Here is a 24,279-nt window from a genome sequence, read left to right as displayed (position 1 = left end):
ATTGAATTTTGTTTTCTTTATTGAAACTCATGACCCAGAGAAAATACATTTAGGTTATTTTATTTTAATATAATACTTAGCCATTAATAAGAGGTCAATGTAACTATGAAAGAGTGAAATAAATTGGTCAATATAAAGATTAAACAAAATCCATTTTAAACATAATGTGCTTATTAGGGCAGGGCGATATGTCTGAGAAACTGTCAGAATCGAAGTATTTCTCAGCAGTCAATATTGAAAATTATTGATTTTGTTTTAAACGTATTAAAAAAAATTTTTTTAATTGTTTACATTGTTATATAGCATAATGTGCAGTTTCTCCTTGACCAGTGCATTGTAAATGCTTATTTGCATTTGGTGTTACCCCAAAGCAGTGTTGTTGATATACATTAGCCTTCATTCAATGTTCACCCAATGTCAGTGAACGAATACTCTCTTGCACTGCATACATTATCGTTGACCAACCGTCTTAGGACTACCGTATTTTCCGGACTATACGTCGCTCCGGAGTACAAGTCGCACTAGCCATAAAATGCATAATACAGAAGAAAAAAAAAACATATATAAGTCGCACTGGAGTATAAGTCGCCCCGCCCCCCACCCCCTCTCGGAATTCAAGTTGTCTCTGTCGCGTAACGCAAATAAATGTGTCCATATAAATCAAATTAATAAAATTGTGCGCTTAGTACACATAATTTCCACCGAGCTACGATAGTAACATTTAGCTAACATTCACACATGTAGCATTACAACAAAGTTACGGTAAGATAACTTTAAACTCACCAAAACGGTCGTAGATTGATTAAATAAGTCTTTTATTTATCGCCGACCATGTAGAATGTTTCCTAGTCTCCAAAAGTATTTTTGTATTCGGTCGTAATTCTCTGTTCTCTCCTCCGCCTCGTGCGTGCGTGTGTGTGTGTGGCTGGCTGATGATGCAAGACCATGGCCAGGCACGGCGCCTTTTAAAGGAACAGTACACTATTTTGTATAGATGGATTGATAGTCAAATTGTCTTTTTATCATACTATTTTGATTACTTATTTAACACAATATTAGATTTTAACCGTTTAAATTATTCATGCATTTTAATAGCTTTTAGGATTATTCTTTATGTTTCTGTATGTGGGTTAAAATAACATGTGAAATGATATACAGGTAATAATGTGTTATTAATTTCACATATAAGTCGCTCCAGAGTATAAGTCGTAGCCCTGGCCAAACTATGACAAAAAAAATGCGACTTATAGTCCGGAAAGTATGGTACTTTTTATCTTTTTAGCGGACTCATTATTGCCATAGTCCATTCACATTTTACTTGCTTGATTTTACCTTGAGTGCGATGCCTGTGTCTGATAAGGCTAACTGCCGCTAGCATGTCAAAGACAAGAACTCCTCTACTTGTACACCACGGCTACATCCGTGGGTGTTTAATAGGGTTATCATTAGTGTTGTTCCAATACCAATACTGGTATCGGGAGGCTTCCCGATACCGCATTTTAACAAATAAAACGCAGATGCCGGTTATCGATACTGGTATCATTATTTGAACGCATCGGGCATATTTGAGAAGCACATGCGGAAGGAAAATACGAGGAGAAGCCTTATCCATTATTAGCGTTATTGGTCATCGGTCTATTTATGTCTAGTTTGGTGAAAAAGGTCGCTATAAGGACATACATCACCACATTGGAGGCTGTTGCTTGGGGGGACTTTGATGCTATCAAGAGCCTGCAATTACTTTAGGGGCATGTCGGCTGGATCTTTGTCTCGTAGCAAAGTGTGTTGCTTTTCTTTGACACAGTACATCGATCACTAATTTAATGGTGTAAAACGTCTTTCATGAAATGGTTTGTGTCCAGACAAACTCGTCTTTATGACCCGTCGAAGCTTTTCGGGCTCGCCCTAGATTGCTAACTGCTAACAAAGAGACGTGTTTGTGTACAACACATCGCTCAGCAAAATGTTCTATAATGTTCCATCAACGTATATGAAATTTGTATACCTATATAATTAACAGATTAATGTTGAACAGCAGTGCGAACTAAATCTTGAATGAAAAGTAAAAAGAAAACTAACTGATATAAAGTCATCAGATCATAACCTTGTATGTTGTGATGGTGTTAAGTGGTCACGAAGATTTGACAGCCATTGTGCGCGTCTGCTTTCAAGCAACTTCGTTTGGCTCCGGTTAATTTGAATCACTGCCGGTATCACAAAATAAAATCTCTATTTGACCAATTAGAGCAACCATAAACAGCACAGGTGTTAACCATTTTTAGAAACACATTAACGGACTTCTGTTATCTCACTCACTCGACCGCCTGCCCCTCTGGCAGCATACAAATGTGACCTCACGCATAGGGGGGTCGGTTAGAATCACTGAATATATTTTAGAAGTACAAATGCTGCACCTTGCTTTATTACAAATGTACATTCTTGTGAATACAGTATGTATCCCATGTCTCACTCTCACAAGCACATCCAAGTGAGTGTGCAATTCTTTAGAATTACAAAAAAATTGCGCTTATTTTGGATTTTTTTCAAACGGCGAGGTATCGGTACAGTATTGGCCGATACTGCACAGCCAGGTTGCGGAATCGGGGCCAAAAAGTGGTATCGGAACAACACTAATTGTAAACTTTATTTTTAACTTACTGCTATGAAAATGTACGATTACTCTCGCCCAAGACGAAAGGTTGTTTATGGTGAAATGTTTTCATCTTACAGCCGATAACCAAGTAATCCGACTTCGTTTTGACATGTCTGAAACGGGGGTTCCCTTGGTCTTCCGCCAAGCAGGAAATATATAAAAACTCAGTTCGTTGTCAAATGTTCTTCCTTTGCGATTGTGGGTGGCATTGCTGCACCCCCTAACACAGAAATGGTTCACCATGTTCATATATTTCGGCCATCTAAATCAAGAGAGAAACATCGCAAGTTCATTTTGCATGGAACAACAGTAGTTGTGTCGCCTCCAGTGCGCTCCCAACATGGCAGCTACTCCGGTCACGACGTCAGTAATGACACAGCGTGCTTATACTGGTCAAGATTAACCAGCGATGAAAAGTTCTCTTTGTGCTGCGGTTAGCCTCAAGAACAGTTGCATTAAAGCATGGATAATCTGAGCAGGTCGCCGCGGAGGCTAATTGTGTAGCTATCTTAGCTCCGTAGCCCCAATTTTGTTTGCCGTGTTCTGGCAGACAACCCTCAGAGATCCAGCTGGTTGCGCTATCTCCTCCAAGATGTTGAAAGTGCTCGTCAACTCGTCAGTTTGTGCTGTAATCCAATGTTGATTAAGTCCACACGATTATAATATCAAACAGCAGATAAGTACAGTGAAAAAGTAAAAAGCATAGCTCGGTCGTCCACACTCTCCTGTACACAACGCCCTCCGCCGGTCACCCCGGAGGGTATCTGCCAGCGATACCCAGCGATACCCGATGCCTCGGCTACCGCTCTCATTGAAGTCAATGTCAACTGTGCATGTGCTTGTGATGTTTTGTTTTTAAGGTTTTTGTTAACGTAAGCTTAAATAATTATTAAAGTATATATACAGTATGTTTTTTTTTTTTTTTTTTTTTTTTTTTTTTTTTTTTTAGAATCGAGGAGACTTCGGCTCTCAACTTTGGCTGGTTGTAATGTACAACCTATGATTCTTTTCAATCAACACATGGTGAAATTTTGACCCCTGCACAGAGTGCCACCCCAAATCCATCATACTTAAGCCCTGAAAAGGACTACCACACAGCTGACATCTTTAGCTCCTTCACAAGGAGTGGTTGTTCACGTGGGCTCCGCATGCTAGATTCAGATGCTGATGGATACAAGACCCGGAGCAGATTCTTGAATGGACTGTTTGCCTATGAGTGCTAGTATTGGAGATTTGGGATGTAGACCGATAAAATCCAATACTGATTTTGGTGCTGATATCGGACTGATAACTGATATCCCGTACAATTACCGGATCGGGACAGCCCTAATTCATCAGATGGGAGTAACTGAGGACACTTAACACAGAGGTAAGTGTGTAGGCAAGTGGAAATGGTACAGTATATCACCTGGATCATCTCATAGATGTTGGCTGGGTCACATGTGGTGAGGCTGCTGAGGAGGATCAAAATCTCCCGACTTGTGTGTCCCGGCATATGTCTTTATATAAAAAAAAAAAAGTGCAAATTTATAAATTACATCACAAGAAAATCTCAGTCACACACGCACACACAGTCACACAACCTACTTCAGGGTCTGTAAGGCCAAGTTCAGGGAATTGTACAAAGATGGTTCTCCGAGACACACAGTGTCCACTGCTTTCTTCAAAACAGCAATATGCTTTCTTGGGTTCCCTATTTGTAGATCAAAGATATAAATTATGGCAAGCCAGCTCCATTGTGGAATTTTTTTACAAGGCTATTTTTATGCTGTTTTTTACAGCGTACAAACCCATATTGTGCCCTAATTGACTGCCTGTAGTTTTTACAGTGCAATTCAGCATGCTGGTTTTTTACAGCGTACAACCCCCACCCCATTTTTTCTGCATCCTGATTGGCTAAGGTACTGTAGACTAATTTGAATACATCTCCTCCGTGCCATGTCTCGCACAGAATGCGTTCAGCTAACTAGTAATGGAGAAGAGCGAGAAGGGGGAGAAGAGGACACGTTTCCATCAAGATAGGAAGATTAGCTTACACTTCATCGCTTGGCAACCACGGCAGCTGTGTAAAACACACGGGACCCTTTCATAGAATAGAATAGAATTCAACTTTATTGTCATTGCACACAACACAGGTTAAAAGCAACGAAATGCAGTTTACATCCATCTAGATGTGCTTTTGCAATATAATAGATATATTACAGATATACACAGTATGAGGACTATATACATGAATATATATTATGGGTATATAGGCTATGAACAGGTTATACATACAGTATGACTATAATATGAAGGCTTGTGTAAATATAGTACAGTATATCGTCACTGTCCTGTGAAAAACACTTATGTCCAATTTGGGAATTTTTTTTAAATTCTCACCAATATCTGCAACGCGGAAACAATATTCATATAAAAAGAAGAAAATTGAAAAAAAATGGACATAAGTGTTTTTCACAGGACAGTATGATAGACAGTTATAACAGGCTATAGCTATAGGTACAATATTTACAACAGGCTAGGGAACTATAATTATGGCCTATGCCATGGCTAACTATACAGTATTTACAGTAGTGCAGTTGAGATAATTTACAGATGAATTGTGCGTGCGAGTGGATAGTCCATTATTTCAGTTAAGGGTGATGTGAGTAGGAGTGGAGTAGTAAGTAAGTTTTAATGTAGGTCAGGAGGCAGAATTCAGGAGTCTGACAGTTGTTGGAACAAAGCTGTTCCGGTATCTGGTGGTTTTAGTCCGGATGCTCCTATGGCGCCTCCCAGAGGGCAGGAGTGTGAAGAGTTTATGTGCTGGGTGACTGGAATCTTTGATGATTTTTCCCACCCTTTTGAGAGACCTTTCCTCATAGATGCCCTCTATGGCAGGAAGTGGTACTCAGGCGACATGCTGGGCAGCTTTCACCACCCTTTGCATGCCTTTGGTCCATGGCAGAAAAGCTGCCGTACCAAACTGTGATGCAGTTGGTCAGGATGCTCTCGATGGTGCAGCGGAAGAGGTTTACTAGGATGTCGGAGGACAGGTGGTTATTCCTCAGGATCCTCAGGAAGAAGAGGCGCTGGTTAGCCTTCTTAACTTGCTTGGAGCAGCCGGTCATCCAGGTGAGATCCTCTGAGATGTGGACTCCCAGGAACATGAAGCTGTTTACACGCTCCACCGCCATCCCCTTGATTTGGATGGGTGTGTGTGAGTCAGCATTCCTTCTTAAGTGCAAAATGAGCTCCTTGTTTTTTTCAATGTTGAGCAGCAGGTTGTTGGTGTTGCACCATTGAGCCAGCAGATCCACCTCCTCCCTGTATGCCGCCCTCATCGCTGTTTTTGATGAGGCCGATCACCGTGATGTCATCTGCAAACTTTATAATGGTGTTGGAATCATTAACAGGTCTGCAGTTGTGGGTGAACAGGGAGTAGAGGAAGGGCCTCATCACACATCCCTGTGGTACACTGGTGTTTATAGTGATGGTGGATGAACAGTGGTTGTCCAGTCTGACATGTTGAGGCCAGCTGGTCAGGAAGTCCAGTAACCAGTTGCACAAGAGGGAACTGACGCCTAGGTCTGTGAGTTTTGAAATGAGTTTTGAGGGATGACAGTGTTGAATGCTGAACTGAAGTCTAAGAACAGCATTCTGGCATCTGTGTTTTTATCGTCCAGGTGTGAGAGGACAGAGTGCAGTGGTATGAAGACTGCATCCTCTGTGCTCCTATTCTGGCGGTATGCAAATTGCTGGGGGTCAAGGGTGGAGGGGAGACTGGATTTGAGGTGTGCCAGGACCAGCCGCTCGAAGCACTTTGTGATAATGGGGGTGAGGTCTACCGGTGGTAGTCATTGAGGCATGATGTGTTGGAGTTTTTGGGTATTGGGAAGACAGATGTGGATTTGAAGCAGGTCGGGACTACAACACGGGCCAAGGACAGGTTGAATATGTCCGTCAGTACTCCTTGCCAGCTCCCCAGAGCAAGCTTTGAGAATGCGTCCAGGGATGCCATCAGGCCCCACAGCCTTGTGGAATGTAATCCTGATCAATGCCGTTCCAACATCAGTAGGGGAGAGTGATGGAAATGAGTTCTCTGGGGAGATAATAAGGTCTACATTTGACCATTAAAAACTCCACATTAGGTGAGCATTGACTCTCGGTAGTAGCAGAGTCCGTGACCAAGCTTTGTTCATATGAATGCACAAACCTCCACCTCTTGTTCTGTTTGTTTGTTTATTTTTAAACAGGGACAGTGCACATTAATCAACATTTCTGTTAATGCGCCAGTTTTAGCTATAAAGCTAGTTTTTGACGGTAGTCCCTGTGCAAGATGTTAAAATGCAGCAGCTAAAAACAACAACAATGAGTTAAAATAAAACATTACATAAAAGCTTATACAGACACACACTACATTAAACCTCAACAACCACACACAAAACAGCGGTACACAAAATGTACAGAGTTACATTGACAGCAGGCAGCACAGAAGATCAAAAGTTATATCACTGGTGGTCGAGTGTGCAAACTTGATTATCTAGTAGCCATGATTTTAATATTTTTTTGAAATGCCCAAATGAATCAACATTGTGTATGTGAAAAGGAATGGTGTTCCAAAACTGAACTGCTCTCACTGAAAATGCAGACTGGCTGAAGGCACTTTTCCTGAGGAGAAATTGATTGAAGAGGCAGATCTAGTTTGTCTTCTGCTTAGGTTTACAAAGTTGGAGAGCGGTGGCGGGGCCATGCCATGTAAAATTTTAAAAACAAGAGAGGGTTCTTGGAAATTAACAAAGTTTTCCCAATTCAGCAGTTTATATTTATCCAGGATGTTGCAATGGTGATGACGATATGGTTTCATGTCAAAGACTTTCAGGGCTTGTTTATATACAGAATGAATTGGTTTCAATATACCAGTAGTTTTACGGGCTTGAGACCAGCTGCTGACACTGTAGGACAAATGTGGTATAGTCATTGCGTGGAAAAATAATTTGGCAGCTTCGGGGTTTAGACTTTGCCTAATATATCTAAAATTTGCCAAATTTAATTTAACTGTTTTGTTAACCTTTCTCACATGCTTTTTAAATGTGAGCTGGGAGCCTAAAACGATGCCCAGGTATTTATACTCTGTTACCACATTGATCCTCTGCCCTACTATGTACACGTCAGGATCTGGTAAATTCGATGTTCTCTTTGTGAAGAACATACACTGTCTTTTGGACATTTAAATGGAGACATGAGTTGTACAGCCATTTGGACACATGCTCCACAGATTTAGTCAGTTTGATTGCCACATCCTCTTTGTCCTTCACATCTTGCCGGAGTCATCTGCAATCCTGTCGGCTTGGTGTGTAAGACGTCCTGCTAGCTCAATAGCAGTTGTTATTTAGCCATGTTTCGGTGAAAATCATGACATTCGAGTCCATAATCCGTCTGTTGGTGATGGAAAGCCGTATTTCATCCATTTTGTTGGTCAGAGAATGAACAACTAATAGCCTACGTCCGGTCCGCGTAGTGACGTCGTTGTATACGCACTTTAAAATGACAGCGTACAGAGCTCATCTATGACGCATGAGCTTGTTTTAAAGTACTGCTAACTTGTTTTTATTAAGATGCTGCTTTAATAAAATTGTTAAAGCAATCGCAAATACTGTGCTGAATAGATGAATGAATATCTTGATAGATTACGTGATATTTCCATCGATCACCGCGTGTCACACGGCTGATCTGATTAAGAGGGTGGAGTAAGTAAACAGCCGATCGGAATAGATCACGTCACATGCAAACAGGTGACCAGAGGTCTTCATTCGGAATGATTTCAATTCGAATGACAAAAAAGTCTCCATGTAAACCCTGCTTCAGTCAGTTTTTGGCGTCCTGACAACACTACCGTAATCGAGAGGACACCTCACACTACATTACTAGTAAGTAATCACTCACATTTTCCCCCAGTTAAGAGTGGAATCTCTCACTTTTTAAAACTGCATGAATAATGAAAAGTAAAATTGAGGCATTTTTTTCCATTTGAAACTCACAATGAAAAAGCCAAGATTTTTGTTTCATTTTTTTTTTTTCAATTTTTTGATTCTCAACTGTTAAATGAACAAATTACACCCAGATTGTTTGCACACCTGCTTGTTATTGTAGAGTGGCATGCTGGCCTTACCCGATAGGTCAGTGAGCTTCTCGGCTCTTTTATTCTTTGTCATGATAATTCCAACCTGGAAATAAGACAACACACATATTGGTCCCACTAAAAAACTCAAGATTTGACAAGAAAAACAGTTTGCCACCATTAAAACTATTTCGGAATGTCTGGCAAACATCTTTGCAACATTGAACGAAACCTGACCAAAAAAAAAAAAAAAACATTCACTACGCGCACACACACTTGCAAACCTTTGCCGCTCAGTGAGATACGTGCTTTAGATGAAACATCAGCAATTTCAAGACAATTGGATAAAATCTCTGAGAGGATTTCCATAAAATGTGACCTCTATAAAAGGCTAAAAATTGGATCAAATTTGAAAGTACATTAAAAATGCCTGACTTCCTGTTAGGTTAAGCACATGGCTCCACATCTTAAGAAGAAACACCCACATTTTCCAAGACAATCAGATCAAATCTCTAAGAGATGTTATTTAAAATGTGACCTCTATAAAAGGGGACCAAAGGAGAGAAAAAAACCTCAAACAAAATGGTGGACATCCTGTTTGCTTTAGCAGAAGGCTCCAATAGACTTTTTGTAGGTCTTGGGCTGTTACATATGCCTCCAACTTTGGTAGACTTTGGTGAAACATTCAGCGCTGTTTCATAAAAAATTGGTCGGGGGCGCAACTTGCCTTTTTTTTTTTTTTTTCACACCACACAATAAACTAATAAAATACTGATTATTTTTCCAGGCCTGATGTGCATGAAAAGTTTCATGAGTTTTCATGCATGTTTAGAGCCTCAGAAGTAGTGTTTTCTTGACTCACCTGGCTGATGGGGTTCTGATCAAAATATTCTTCAATAAAAGCTTCCATCAGCTGATGCAAGAAGGACATTCAGTTAATTGAGTCATTTGCGTCACTGCAGAAATGCGTGATGAAAACATAACCATTACTCTAACCTTTAGAGTTGCACTAAGGCGATTTGGTTTTAAGTCTTGATCCTCCATACTTCTAGAACAGTCAATCACCACAAAAAGATGCCGCATCTACAAGACAAGACATACCACATTTTGATCATAAAATTAAACTTGCCAACACAAAACAATCACCAGTGATGATGCAGGGAGGAATTGTTTGAATGTGGACAATTCCAGTTCCTAACAATTATTCATTCCCATTCTTTAATAACATTTTTTTTTAATTAAAACAAATATGGAGGTAACCAGAGATATAGTAGGGATGATGTTTAAGTCACATGTTGTCTATAAATATCAAGTGTCGAAAGAAACAGTGTAATATATTTATCTCACTCCCCCACACGTGTGCAAGTGTTTTAACACGGTTTAAAATGTTATTTTCTATATATAATACTGTATTGTCAATTAAGAACATTTTTTTTTATTTGAAGTTCTTTTGTCAGTTTTAATTTTGCTGCTTTTAGATTTTTGTCATGGTACTGTAACGGTATCGAGGTATTTTATGCAGGTATACTATCAAAGTCAACATTTTGGTATCGTGACAACACTAGCGTGAAAGTATAGATACTTTTGACAACACTACAGTACGGACAGTGTTCTTTTCTTGGTATGCTTCATTTTTGCCTCAATGAAAACCCAGTGGATCTTATATTTCTGAATATGTTCAATTGTAGTTATAGGAATATCAAACTGCTTGGAGATGGTCTCATAGCCTTTACCTTCAACATGCTTGTGTATAATTGTATTTTTATTCTGAGACAATTCTATCGATTACTTCTTGTGGTCCATGCTTAGTGTAGTACACACCATGTCACTAAACAGCATAGTGACTACTACCGGTCACACTTTACATAGACCGACTGACTGATTACAAGTTTGAAGACACCTTTGATGCTATTAAGAGGACACACCTTGGTTGAACATGTCACTATGGTCAAATTATTCTGGTTTCTGGGGGTACACAATTCAAACACAATGTCTGATTGTCACTGGTTAATTTTTATTCCATTTTCATTTACTATTACTTTCGCGAGATGGAAGTTATTTCTGTGACCACTGTGAGTTTTAACAGTGGGGGACCAACAATTTTACCTATTGGTGCACATCTGCATGGTGAGGACGACCTGAATAATACTCTAACTATCAATTATTTCTTGATATTGAGATTATATCTCTCCAGACTGCCACTCGCTCTTCAGACCTAATAAGAGGGTGCCAACATCAATATCGAGGAAATGTCGGTTGTGTTTCAGAACAAGTGACAAAGGAGAAAAGAAAAATTGAGGGCTTTAACAAGATTTTCAATTGTCAAGAATTGTAAAGAGGTCCCACAACCACACACCACCGGTATGTTATCAAAAGTTAAAATAATAGTCAAATAGTAAATAATAGTAAATCAAATGGTATTTATTTTAAAGATTCTCATGAACCATAAAAATACAGCAAAAGAAAAGGTTGAACTCACCATTCCAAGTCTAATTTGGCCACAGCTTTTTATTATCCTGTGAAGAAAGGAATATGATAAAATTTAAATAAATACCAGTTCAATCATCCATCCTTCCATCTTTCGCTTATCCGGTGGTCGAATTGCAGTGACAGCAGCTTTAGCAGGGAAGCAGAGGCTTCCCAGCCACTTTGTTCAGCCCATCTAGGGAGATTCTGTGGCGTTCCCAGGCCTGCCAAGAGACAGTCTCTCCAATGTGTCCTGTGTCGTGCCTGGTTCCTCTTCCTGGTGGGAGGTGCCTGGAACACCTCACCAAGGATGAGGTGGCTTGGGCATCCAAATCAGATGCCCAAGCCACCTCATCAGGCTTCTCTCAATACAATACTATAGCGCTTTCACAAGCGCAGCTGTAACAAATCTTTTTACGGAACATTTAACATAAAATAATAATACAACAGAACACATGTGGAGGCGCAGCGGCTCTACTCTGAGCCCCCTGGATGACCGAGCTTCTCACCCTATCTCTAAGGGAGAGCTGAAAAGGACCCTCCTACCCAGTGCCAACTTCCAGAAGCTGGTGTAATCCAAGTGGAACATCTGCCTGTTCAGCTACCGCAGCCACAAAAGGCAGTTGGAGAGGGGAGAAGCAATAATAGCATAATTTATGTATTGTTTTTTTGGTGTTTAGGGCTCCAAACTGTTTCTAAATGAATACAATGATGTGCTCTTAGCCTTGTGAACAGTATTTTACTGACAGTCCTAAAATCGCGGCGATGAACTGTTATTTAGCAATGACGGAAGAGCGGTGAATGACAAATGATGGACCAGCGGAATTTACTGATGCACTCAACACTGTGTGTTATGCTTAAGGTCATTCACAAATGTTAAAATAAAACAAATTTGCCAATTGGCATGAAGGTTTGGTGGGTGATTGGCACTCAAAAACGTACCTGTCCCTTTTAGACTGGAACAGGATCTCCTCAACTGTGGCTTTGAGTGATCCCGATTCATCCTCCTTCAAAATTTCCCTGTTGAAAAAAAAAAAAAAAGCAACAACGTGAATAAATAAACCCATTTAAAAATTGTCGTCCGGTGTAAGTCTTACCATGTCCTCTCATAGCCACCTTCCCAGCGTTTAGTTCTCTCTGGTTCTTCATCCATTATGACTGATATTCTCACTAAAATAACAAAGCAATTACAATAGTGAAACTGATCATTTTCCTTAAATAATATGTTTATTTGCAATAAATCCCAAATTAAGGAGACTGTTCTTTGTTGTGTATAATGTAGAACACAATATTTTAATAATAGATAGATTAGACAGACAGACAGAGAGATCCAATGCAATAGGATTTCTTCAGTGGCATGCCTGATGAGCCGGTAAATTTCAGTCAAATTTACTAATTTATGAGCCAAACAAAGTGGCATAGCAGCTTGACATTATACGATACAATACAATACAATTTTATTTATATAGCGCATTTCATTACAGCTGGATCTGTAACAAAGCACTTTACAAACAATAAACAAATAAATAATACTAAATAATAATAATAAACAATAAAAGGCCATAATACACAGTGTTGATAAAAATTTGTACATAAAACACTATATACTGTACCCCAAAAAGAGCCGAAAATTTCAGGTCTGATCAAAAGCCAGTGAATAGAAGTGTTAAAACAGGGTTCCCACTCTTTTCTTGAAATTATTTCCCAAGACATTTCCAGGACTTTTTCCATCTGCTACAGTACGAGTCAAGTTTATCACAACATACACTAATAAATTTCACTGCGGTCAAGCTGTCATGCTCTCGTTTTTCCGTGGTAAAGCTATCCGCTCCTACGTTTTTGAGTGCGCGCAAATTCTAAACGTTTCGGTAAATGCTTTAACGCACATCGCAACTGTGCACAAAATACAGTGCACTATGCATCACTTCCTTCACGTTCGAACTGCCATGAAAAAACATTCCTCCAATAAGTAGAAAAACATGTTTGAACTGATTTTACTGTACAATGTTTTTTTTAACAATAAATGAACAATAAATGATCATTTTTGTACTGTTTGTACTTTGTTTTGTGCAGACTTTGTTTCTAATTTAAAAAAAAACTGTACAGTAAAATCTGGAATTATTTTCTATTTATTGGAGGAATGTTTTTTGTGGCAGTTCAAATGTGAGGGAAATGATTTGTCTACTGCATGTATTGTATTTTGTGCAGACTTTGCCTCTAATTTAAAAAAACTGTACAGTAAAATCAGTCCAAACTTGGCATGCTGATAGTATGAGCCCTCAGGAAGAAGAAGCCGCTGGAATGATTTTCTACTTATTGGAGGAATGTTTTTTATGGCAGTTCGAACGTGAAGGAAGTGATGCATTGTGCACTGTATTTTGTGCACAGTTGCGACATGCGGAAAAGCATTTACCGTAACGTTTAGATTTTGCGCGCACTCAAATACGTAGGAGCGAATAGCTTGACCACGGGAAAACGAGAGCGTGATAGCTTGACCGCAGATAAATTTCAATCCCATCTTTGGAGAAAACAATCCAGTTCAGGAGCCGTATTAATATTTTTGCAGTTAAAAAGAAATGTATTTGCGAAGTCTTTATGATTTTCTTTTTTGCACTCTTACAGAGATATAAATTAAGTTGCCAAAGCTTGATAAACACCTCTCGGGGTGATACAATGCAGTTCTCCATCACTGAAATACACCTCTCTGTGACTATATAGTCAGACTAATACTGAGCATTATTATCTTTGTAAAGGCAAACTATTTGATCGAGCTCCTGTATTAAAATATCTTTGGATAATGCCAGTGGATCTACTATTACAAGTGAGCATATTTATGTGGGACAAAGTGCAAGATCATGAAACTACCATACATGCAAAGATGTAAATTCAAGAAACACTGTTGTACCACTAAAATTATCGAGCCAAGTAAAAAGTAAGGCAACGTCTTTCGCGTCGTTTGTTCAGCTATCATTATTTTTAATCGCTGTAATTGAGGGTATTCGAAGGTAACCGTATTTCCCATCTATTATGATTCAGTTACTTCTGGCCAGGGGGGAAAAAACTATAAACCTACCTACAATCCAAAAGCGCACTGGAACCGCCAAGACTGTGTATCTACTTCTTGTCCATTTCTTGAGTGTGGTCATTCAATTCAACATTGGGTGCTCCACGTTTAAAATCCGTGCGAAACGTGAACTGTGAAACAACATTCCGCTCCACTTTGAAGGCATATGGGTCCGTGTATCTTTTGGTCATTGAATGTTGAAACAAGATATACAAGATATAAAAAAATTGAAAAACGAATGGTTATTTGATTTTCCTTTAGGTTAGGAGCAGAAATTCAGAAATTTTTGTGCGGCCAAACAAGGGGAGAAAAAAAGCTGTTAAACACAGATATTTCTGTTACAATTATTCAGGTACTATTTAAAACAACCCTTGCATTTGTTCTGACAAAGGGTGGTCTAAAATAGTTTTTACACATTACGCTGTGTTGTGTTTAAAAAATGTTGGTATCCTCTGTTAAAGAATTGATAATAATAATAATAATAATAATAATAATAATAATAATAATAATAATAATAATAATAATAATAATAATATAAGAAAAGTAATAAAACCAAATGTTTAATGAAAACTAATTCATGAAAATCAGAAATAGCTTTTAAATGATTGAACAGTTTTATTTTAAAAATGATCATATAAACTCATGAAACAGGCCTGGACAAAAAATGGTGGTACTCTGAGAAAAGATTGAAACTAATTTGACCATATGGACATGTTCAACCAATGTGTTGTCGAATTAGCATCACAAATGTCTTCCAACTTGTAAGAAGTCAGTTGGGCATACATACTCCACTCCAACCATGGGGAAAGACCAACATTCTCGCCTGGATGCTGAATGATCCAAAAGTGATAAGTTAATGTACACGTATGCTCCACTAACCAAATAAATAAATAAATGAACGCCATCCATTATCTATACCGCTTGTCCTCACAAGGGTCGCAGGGAGTGCTGGAGCCTATCCCAGCGGTCTTTGGGCAGTGGGCGGGGGACACCCTGAATCGGTTGCCAGCCAATTGCAGGGCACACAGAGACAAACAAACAGCCACACTCACAATCACACCTAGGGGCAATTTAGAGTATCCAATCAACTTACCATGCATGTTTTTTTTTGGAATGTGGGAGGAAACCGGAGTACCCGGAGAAAACCCACGCAGGCACGGGGAGAACATGCAAACTCCACACAGGGAGGCCGGAGCCGGGATCGAATCCACGACCTCTGAACTGTGAGGCGGACGTGCTAACCAGTCGACCAACGTGCCGCCTATTATTGTTATTATTATTATTATTATTATTATTATTATTATTATTATTATTATTATTATTATTATTATTATTATTATTATTATTATTATTATTATTATTATTATTATAATAAAAGGGGGGAGCCAACAATTTTGTGTAGCGTTTGTGGAATGAGGCTGGAGATGGAGCATTACAGTACATTTCGCCATCTTCTGGTCAGTATGAGAAATGCTGTCAGTGACAACAGATATACGAGCTGTAGTTCGATTTGTGTCACGTGCATATTTTATTTTCGTTTTAGAATTAAAAATGGAAAATAAAACAGTTTTTTAGACTTTTCGTTACTCGTTCCAGACAATAAAATAGAAAATTAAGCTGTACAGTATTTCAATTTTGTTTTTTGTATTTTAAAATGAAACTCAAATAACGAGTCGTTTTTCCATTTTTCATAGCTGCTTCCAAATATAATATCTTATGACCAAAAAAGACACGGGCCCATATGGTTGGTATGCCTGCAGTGTTGTCAATTAACTTTTTTTTTTCCCCCTTTGTTGTAAACCGTAGACACAAAATGTTTAAATAAGGAGCATTTGTAGTAACTAGTGCAAATTCAAGAAAAAAACAGAACAGTCAGTCAAGATAACAGTCTAAATATACAGAGAAATAACTAACGAAGGGAAAAATAATAATAATGATTAAAAAAAGAGAGAAAATGGTTATGCTACAACATGCTAGGGACATAAAAGTTTACAGAAACACATTTAAATTGATGCAAATCTCCATAGTTTTCAGAACCTTTCGATTGTTAGAATATTCAATAGAACGAATGTCTAAATCCATGGAATTTACAACAATGTATATGATATTTTGACATGAGTACCAAATGATTTATCCCATACGTATTACCTTTTTCCGTAGTAGTATCTTAAAAAAATATATATATATTTTTTTCCAGGCGATGATGACATCCCTTTCAATATTACGATCACGATAAAATCACACAGTTTCTGCCAAAATAAACTAACAGAAGGAGAGTACCAAAATAAATGAACAATGAACAAAATGATCATGATTTTTTTCTCTGATGTATTTTCAAAGTGTTCCTTTGAGTGTTTTTTGAAGCATTTATATATATATATATATATATATATATATATATATATATATATATATTAGGGATGTAACGATTTATTGAAAATGCTTAATATATGCATCGGTGTAAATAAATAAAAGAATCGATTCGTAACGCCATGTTAACCATAGCCGCTCGCTCATGTCTCTGCTGTAAACAAACTGCATACGCACATTGTGTAAATTACTTGACGCTAGAACTTCCAGGATTGGATTACTAACGATGCATTAGTCAGCAAACATCGAGGAGCAATAGGACTAGGGCGTGAGTGTTGCGTTTAGGAATCGGAAATCTCAGCACTCCAAGTTAACTCAACATGACCTATTTTCCACAAACACTTAAAGGGACGGTGGGGCCGGGATGGCCATGTTTTCACGTTTTCAAGTTCATTTTATATATTTTTTGATCAGGAAAATGAAAAGAGTTGCCATTTTCTATTTCATCCATTCATTTTGGAGAAATGAGGAAATAAGTGACTCCATGAATAACGCCTCTCGATAATTAGGCCAATGGCCGCGCTTCCTACCGTTCTATCCTTGTTCGGCCAGAGTCACGGGAGTAACCGATTCCAAACTCTCCATTGGAAATCATTGTACTTTCATTGCTTATAACATCCAAAAACGGCGATCAATTGGCACCAAAATGTATGTGGACATTTCTACTAATGTCACTTCAACATATCAAAAGGATTAACCTCTCTGTGGCTGATTTATATGAGAATGAGTAAATGTGGAAGTCAGCAGAGCTACATAGATTTAGGCTGGGACGAGCGCACACTGCTTCTTTGCTTAAAAAACAAAACAAAAACAAAAAATACACTGCTTCTTTACTGCTAGGACGGGGGAGGCATTAAACACCAGTCAGGATATTTACAGAGACTGAAGTGGGAATGAGTAGACGTGCACATTTATTTGGATGAAGAATGGCCCCAGTATTGCGACCAACAACACACCGTCCAATTTGGAACGTAAACAGCCGAAAAGGTACATCCCAATGCGGCCACACTCGATTGTGGAGTCACCCTCGCTGGAACCTTTTGTTTGCTGAACATTGACGCTTGTTCGATGAGGGCTTACCTCCCTCTCTGGCGGCTGCAAGCGGTGTCGGACAACGAACGCGACTACTTGGGAGGCAACCCCGCGATATGAAGATCGACGCAGGCTGGACGCAAAGTGTTGTTGTGCTAACGCCTTTTGTTTTAACGGCCTGAAGCTAGTTGTTGCTATTAGCCGTCCTAGTATCCTACCTTTAGCCGGGGAGGGAAGAGGGGGGAGCAATGCTCCAATCTGCCTGCTCCTCGCTGCAAGCCGCAGTCTTCCTCCTGAGAGTTGACATGAGTTTAGCATAGCTAAATGTTAGAAATATAACCAGTCGGGGTTCGTGTGCGCATTCATGCTCTTGTCCGCTTAAGCTTGTGAAAGTGGAGGAGCAATCTCCATGGTATTTTTGATTTTGTGGAGGTGATCATGATGAGATCACGTTTTATGTCAATTAATGTGCATTCCATATTTTGAATGTGTAGATTAAATCATGCATATTCGAGAAGCAAAACAAAACGTTTTAACCAATTAACGTGTTTAGTTTAGTTTTATTTAGCACAGTGCTTTTCCCTAATTTGACTCATTTGATTTCACTCTCCTCTACATTAAAAAATGGATTGGTGCCCAAAAAAGTGAAATGTTTACAAGTATTTTTTTTTTTTTGTAATTCTCGGCAGTTTCATAGTGTTAGTGCAACTCAGCACTACTGTTGGTGATTAGTCGACGAGCAAAATAATTGTCTGTGGCAGCCCCACTTGACACACTTGCGCCAAACATCATTGCATATTGTGTTTGCGAATGACTGCAGCACCACACTAGCGCATAACGGCAAGCATGGTAGCGATTTGAAAGAAAATAAAAAAATCGAATCGAATGAAAGTCGGGAACTGAAAATCGAAATCGAATCGAATCGGGGCTTGAGTAAATTGTTACATCCTAATATATATACATACATACATGTGTAGATAGATAGATAGATAGATAGATAGATAGATAGATAGATAGATAGATAGATAGATAGATAGATAGATAGATAGATAGATAGATGGATAGATAGTTGCGAATTTGTTATGTTGTGGCCGAATAACTCTCTCTCTCCTAACACTTTCACATTATTTGTAACAGTTCGCCCTCTACTGGGGAACCTTGTAAAACAGCAAATGTATTTAATGCTTTCACTCTAAGTATGTAGTATACCATAAAATTCAATTACTGTTAGTTTATTTATTTATTTTTTTAATGCCCAATGAGACGTTGTTATTGATGATGTTGATGATGATGATGGTGATGATGATGATGATGATGATGATGATGATTTTTTTTTTTAATGTAAAACAGTTCATTCCAATTATTGGGAAATGTTTAGTGGGGAAAACAAAACAAAAACAACAATAGTAGAGCCGTTGTTGGAATGCTTCAGATAGTGACAGAAGCACTTTTTTTGGTTTCATGTCAGAGCACTGTGCTGTTGTGCTGATGAGACAGGGACGAACAGGTTCGTCCAGTAGCATTCAAGGAGGAGCAAGCGTCACGAGCACACGCCTTGAAACCTTTTAGTCCAGGTATCATTCTTCTCGACGTCATAGTGATTCGGATATAGAGCGTTATAAGGTGAGTTTTCAAATCATATTTACATTCATGGTAGAAGACGTTGCCAACAGAAAATCTCAAGTTACTAGAAACATACAGTAACTCGTATTAGCACGATATTGTCAATTTGTTGAACGAGCTCTTTTTCTCGCTCTGCTTTTTGATAACGCCATGTTAACGTACATGAAACCGAATTTACGATTCGGTGAACGCCTTCCAAATTATTAATCTTTAGTCGTGGTGCGTGTTTCTCTCGGCTAACTGTGATGTGAAGAAAGGCGACGACCATTGCTGGATGTTGCATTTGTACTAAAAATGAGTTTTTTAAAACTGTGAATTGAACTTTTAAATAACATTCACGCATAGTTTTTGGACTCCCACAGTACCTAAAAACATGACATCGCAATCTGATGGGATTTTACAGATTTTGACATGCTTGATGAAATTTGAATTGCTGCCTCGTGGAAAATATATGGCAAAATGAAAGCGCGAGCTCGCTATTTTAATGCGTGAAACAATAATCCAATCCTTATTTTCTGCTTGGAATTTGTGCTCAACGTTGTGCACATTATTTAAAGAGAACGTGCTTTACACGTATTAACTGTAAGAATACAACTGATTGCAAAATATAAAATCTTGCTTTTTTAAAAAAAATATGTGTGGACGTAAATGGTCTAATTTCTTTTTTATAGTACTGTATTACAATATTTTAATTAGTAGCCTATAAAAGCACATCCCATAATCATTTACATTAGAATCCAAATATAAAATCTTGCTTTTTAAAAAAAAAAAAAATGTGTGGACGTAAATGGTCTAATTTCTTTTTTATTGTACTGTATTACAATATTTTAATTAGTAGCCTATCAAATCACATCCCATAATCATTTACATTAGAATTCAGAAGGAGCGAAGTGGACTGATTACTAATTTGATTGTTTTATCCTTCTGTTCACATACACCGAAAACGATATATTTGGCAATTATTGACCCTAGTCTCTTGGGTTGAGGTTTTGGTGGGTTTCAGATAAGTTATGACAGGAACGAGGGAATCTTTGAGTTTTAGGAACGACTGGGGCTAAAACGTTGATCACTTTTTCTAAATCCAAGATGATGTCCATGTATGTCTTGATTTACTTAAAACACAAAGGCAATTTGTCTGCTTTTATGGAGTACCTGGGAAATCTAAAGCGATCCACATTTAAAAACTGAAATGAAAGGATTTGAACTTTTAAAAATATTTATTTGTTTGTTTGTTTGTTTATTTAGTTAGTTAGTTATTTTAAAACGAGTTCATAACCTTTTCATTTTATTTCCATTTTCTGTCCAGTAAGCTTGCTTGCTAGAATGATGTTTTACTGAATTTTTGTGTTCAGTGTTTCCGTTGGACATTTAATTTTCTGGCTAATAATGCTTTAGTATGTTTTATTTCAACCAGAGTTTGACAGTTTTTTGTTTTTATGCCACTATGGAGAGGAGCAGTTGAATGTTAGATGATCATTTGCTCATAAAAGTTGGCTTACTCTTGAACAATTTGTACCCCCCTACATATGAAATGATGGCCTGATGACAGTCCCTGTGCACAGAACATCAACATGACTTCATCTCATTCCTTAAACACTTGAGCAGTAAAAGACACCATCGACATGACGACCATTACCAGTATGTGTGAGTTGTTGCCAAAAAGCAATATGAGTGTGATTAGAATAAAAAAAGACGGATGGATTCCAACCTGCTGGCTTAAAGTAAACAAAAATAATGCATGCCACACACAGACCACTGTACTATCTGATTTCATGCAAATACTGTACATACTTTAGTACCGTTGTTTCGTAACTTAAGTTTGAACTGCCCCCTCCCCAAAATGTCTTTCTTTCTCTTTACATCCCTGCAAAACTTAGTATAATAAAATAAGAATCTCGACATTAGTCTGTTGGCCATGGTAAAAGATGACAATAAAGCAACATCCAGAGATTGATTGGGGTGACAAGATAACACAACATTGTGTGCGTGTTTTTTTTCTTGCCATCGATCATCAAATACAGAGGTGGGCATTTTACTCAATGTTGTTGTTCTGTCATTCGTCATCAGTCCGTCATTTTTCGTGACGAACCGAATTGTAACCATCAGTTTGGTCAGTCCATCAGTTAAGTCCGGCAGAAGTCAGTCGGTCCATCAGACGGTCCGTCAGTCTGCCCCCTCCCCTTCCCGAAAAAAACCCGTCAGCAAAACGGGCGTCCATCAGTGACGACTGAGAGGTCCGTCGCTGACGGAGGCGGTTAACGACGATTACAGTAACGGATGATAATCCAGTGATTAATCCGTCATTTTTTAAAAAGTGTCCCACCATTAGTCAGTCGCCAGCAAAACTGGCGTCCGTCGGTGACGGATTGACAGAGTGGTCCGTCAGTGGGAATGCCCACCTCTGATCAAATAATGCTATGCAGTGCTTAAACTCAGTAGGGCATGGACCCGTGATGATAAATGTGCTCTACCAATGAGGAACCAGCACTGGTTTACGTCACTCACACTGTATAATTTCTCAGCCATTTAAAATCTTATCTTTGTGGTCACAGTTTACAGTCAGGGGCGGAGCCTGAACGTGGCTAATGGGTGGGCCTGGAAAAATCAGGGTGGGCCTGAATATTTCTCTCACTGAGCACAATCCTCCTATCCCTACACATCGTATATTCAAATAAATGACAAACTGAATAATATGAAGTTCAGATCCTCCTTAGACAACCACAATTATGCCATTCTTAATATTCAATAAAATAAAAAACACAATGAAACACAAATTCAAAAATAATTTAATAATAATTTAGTACAAATTTTAAATTTTTTTTTTTTTTTTTTTTCCCATGAATCTCACTGGGTGGGCAGTCTGTCAATCTGGGTGGGTCTGTGCACAACCAGGCCCACCCATGGCTCCACCCCTGTTTACAGTGGCGTCAAACTGTGCTGCATTTATGGATGTTAATTTGGTGACAAAAGGGACATTTAGAGCATAGCTCAGAGATAGCAGGGACGCTCATGAACTAGTTTGCGAGATGTCGGTAATAAAGTCGTTCGTTGCTTGTCCTGTTTTAAAGCGGAACTCATTGCAAAAAAAAAAATCTTTGCAATGATATATACTATATGCCTGAAATTGATGTAAAATTTCCTTTGGGCTCGCATTGCAAATGTCACTGCTTCTCTGTTTTTTGGGTTTGGTTATGTGACGTCAATTTCAGTTGATAGCAGAGGTACAGAATAAAATGGCAAAGCGCTGGGACTGATGAAAACGGATGGATTAATTTGCTTCGTTTTTATTCCACGAATAATTGCAAAGAAAAATGTTGTCTTGAGTTACCCTTTCAGTGAACATGTGTGATTTTGTTGTAGAGTGCATTCTAAGTGGACTTCACGATGCCACGTGATAAAATCAGCATCCCGCCATACCAGCCAAGTGGCAGCAAACAGTGAGTGTACTAATATTTTATATAATGTGATGTACATGTACTTTTGTCTGTAGTTGAAGACACATTCCTTAATCCGGGGGGGGGCGGGGGGGCACGTGCGGATGGCATATTTGGCTGGTTGATACGCATGCATCTGGTGTATTGCCCGGCCAAAGATGTTTTGCTGCCCATTGACAATCAGTCACCTAATCTCAACAGAGCATATTTTTATTTTACTGAAGACAAAACTGAACCCTGCATGATACAAAAACAAGTAAAAACTGCAAGTGTCCAAAGTGAAGGCTTCTTTAAATTCACAATTTGTCTTTGGAAGTTGTGAAAATAAAAAAATAAAATAATGATTAAAAAAAAGCAAACATCTAGCGAAGATACCAGGTTTTGAATGAATGAATGAATGAATGAATTTATTCGAACAGCCTATTCACATACACACACATACATTTTCCGTACAAATAAAAATGTACATATCGAATGCTGTGGCTGTCCGATAAATTTAGGGCTGAAGCTAATAGCTTCTAAATGCCCTAACCCCGCTCATAATCTTAATTTCCTAAAACAAAAATTACTTTCCACTTAACCTCTTCGAACGACCTACACACGCAAACACCTATACAAAACACCTATACAAAAACCTTACTCCTTACACACATACAGTACATATACATGTGCACAAACACCCACCCATATGTATATACATACACATATGTACTGCATATACATACACATCTTCCCACTGAACCGAGTATCTAATGACCAATCAAAACCACTGTTTCAATATACAAAAATTAACCTTTGTATTTTTTGAGTACAGCCACATCAAAACCGGCAAAAAAGAAAAAAGAGAACAAGAGTCTCATACCAGTTGAAAGCAGATAATGTCTACTTACGAAATTAATTGGTTCTGGAAGAAATTTCTTAAGTAGAACATTTTATAAGTAGAGATGTGTTTTCCATGTAAATGCCCTAATCCGTTCCAAGCCCCCCAATATTCAGACATAAATGTTTATGAAGCATAAAAATGCATGAAAACATGTAACAAGTACATGTTCCAATTAGATTATTGCAATATAAGTTAGAGTTGTGCATAATGGCAAAAAACAAAGAATAGAGTAAGGAATAAAAATGATGGCCGTTTACCTTCTAATTGCTGTCCTCATCGCTTTTTGCCCTCTTTAGTTCATGTTCTCTCTCAGAAGTGGTTTTTGCCTGGGGTTTTGTAAACAACTGATTTAATAATGTGGCGACTGTCGATACATTACGGTCATATTCTTTGGCGAGATCAACAAAACGCATCCCCCTTTCATAGTTTTCTATTATCTCTTGCTTTGTTTGTATGGACAAAAAAACGATTTTCTCCCTTTTTTCTTTTCCTCGTTTCTAATTCACGTCAAACTATCGGAAGACCTCATGGCCCGAGGGGCGAATGACGAGGACGCTGCATCTATCTATTTATTTACCTGTCTATCCACACACACAGAAACATACGGAAGCCAATGGGATGCCAGGAAGATGCTAGGCTAGCCAATGGTAGAGC

General features: G+C 38.5%; 2 protein-coding genes across 5 annotated transcripts in view; one reads left to right on the top strand and one right to left on the bottom strand.

Moving 5' to 3' along the window:
* gtf2h2 (general transcription factor IIH, polypeptide 2) overlaps positions 1 to 24,279 on the bottom strand; it is a 34,109-nt gene that overhangs the window by 9,406 nt on the left and 424 nt on the right. The window contains exons 2-10 of one of the 4 annotated variants that reach the window (XM_086032159.1): positions 17,904 to 17,978; positions 12,317 to 12,389; positions 12,162 to 12,239; positions 11,233 to 11,269; positions 9,750 to 9,836; positions 9,616 to 9,666; positions 8,805 to 8,859; positions 4,241 to 4,346; positions 4,062 to 4,152 (exon numbers count right to left, since the gene is read on the bottom strand). In XM_086032159.1, coding sequence (XP_085888285.1) covers positions 4,062 to 4,152; positions 4,241 to 4,346; positions 8,805 to 8,859; positions 9,616 to 9,666; positions 9,750 to 9,836; positions 11,233 to 11,269; positions 12,162 to 12,239; positions 12,317 to 12,372 — 561 coding nt within the window. In that variant the 5' untranslated portion in view covers positions 12,373 to 12,389; positions 17,904 to 17,978. Of the gene's footprint in view, positions 1 to 4,061; positions 4,153 to 4,240; positions 4,347 to 8,804; positions 8,860 to 9,615; positions 9,667 to 9,749; positions 9,837 to 11,232; positions 11,270 to 12,161; positions 12,240 to 12,316; positions 12,390 to 14,292; positions 14,450 to 17,903; positions 17,979 to 24,279 lie in introns of those variants that run through there. The other 3 variants (XM_086032157.1, XM_086032160.1, XM_086032158.1) reach the window with 3 other exon arrangements.
* oclnb (occludin b) overlaps positions 19,171 to 24,279 on the top strand; it is a 21,850-nt gene continuing 16,741 nt past the window's right edge. Inside the window, exons 1-2 of the mRNA XM_086032156.1 lie at positions 19,171 to 19,308; positions 22,669 to 22,745. Of these exons, the coding sequence (XP_085888282.1) occupies positions 22,693 to 22,745 (53 nt within the window). The 5' untranslated portion in view covers positions 19,171 to 19,308; positions 22,669 to 22,692. The remainder of the gene's footprint in view (positions 19,309 to 22,668; positions 22,746 to 24,279) is intronic.

This window comes from Filicampus tigris, chromosome 5, assembly GCF_054856515.1.
Source record: "Filicampus tigris isolate MCC_2025a chromosome 5, RoL_Ftig_1.0, whole genome shotgun sequence".
Lineage (NCBI taxonomy): Eukaryota > Metazoa > Chordata > Actinopteri > Syngnathiformes > Syngnathidae > Filicampus > Filicampus tigris.
This window is presented reverse-complemented; position numbering and strand designations above follow the sequence as displayed.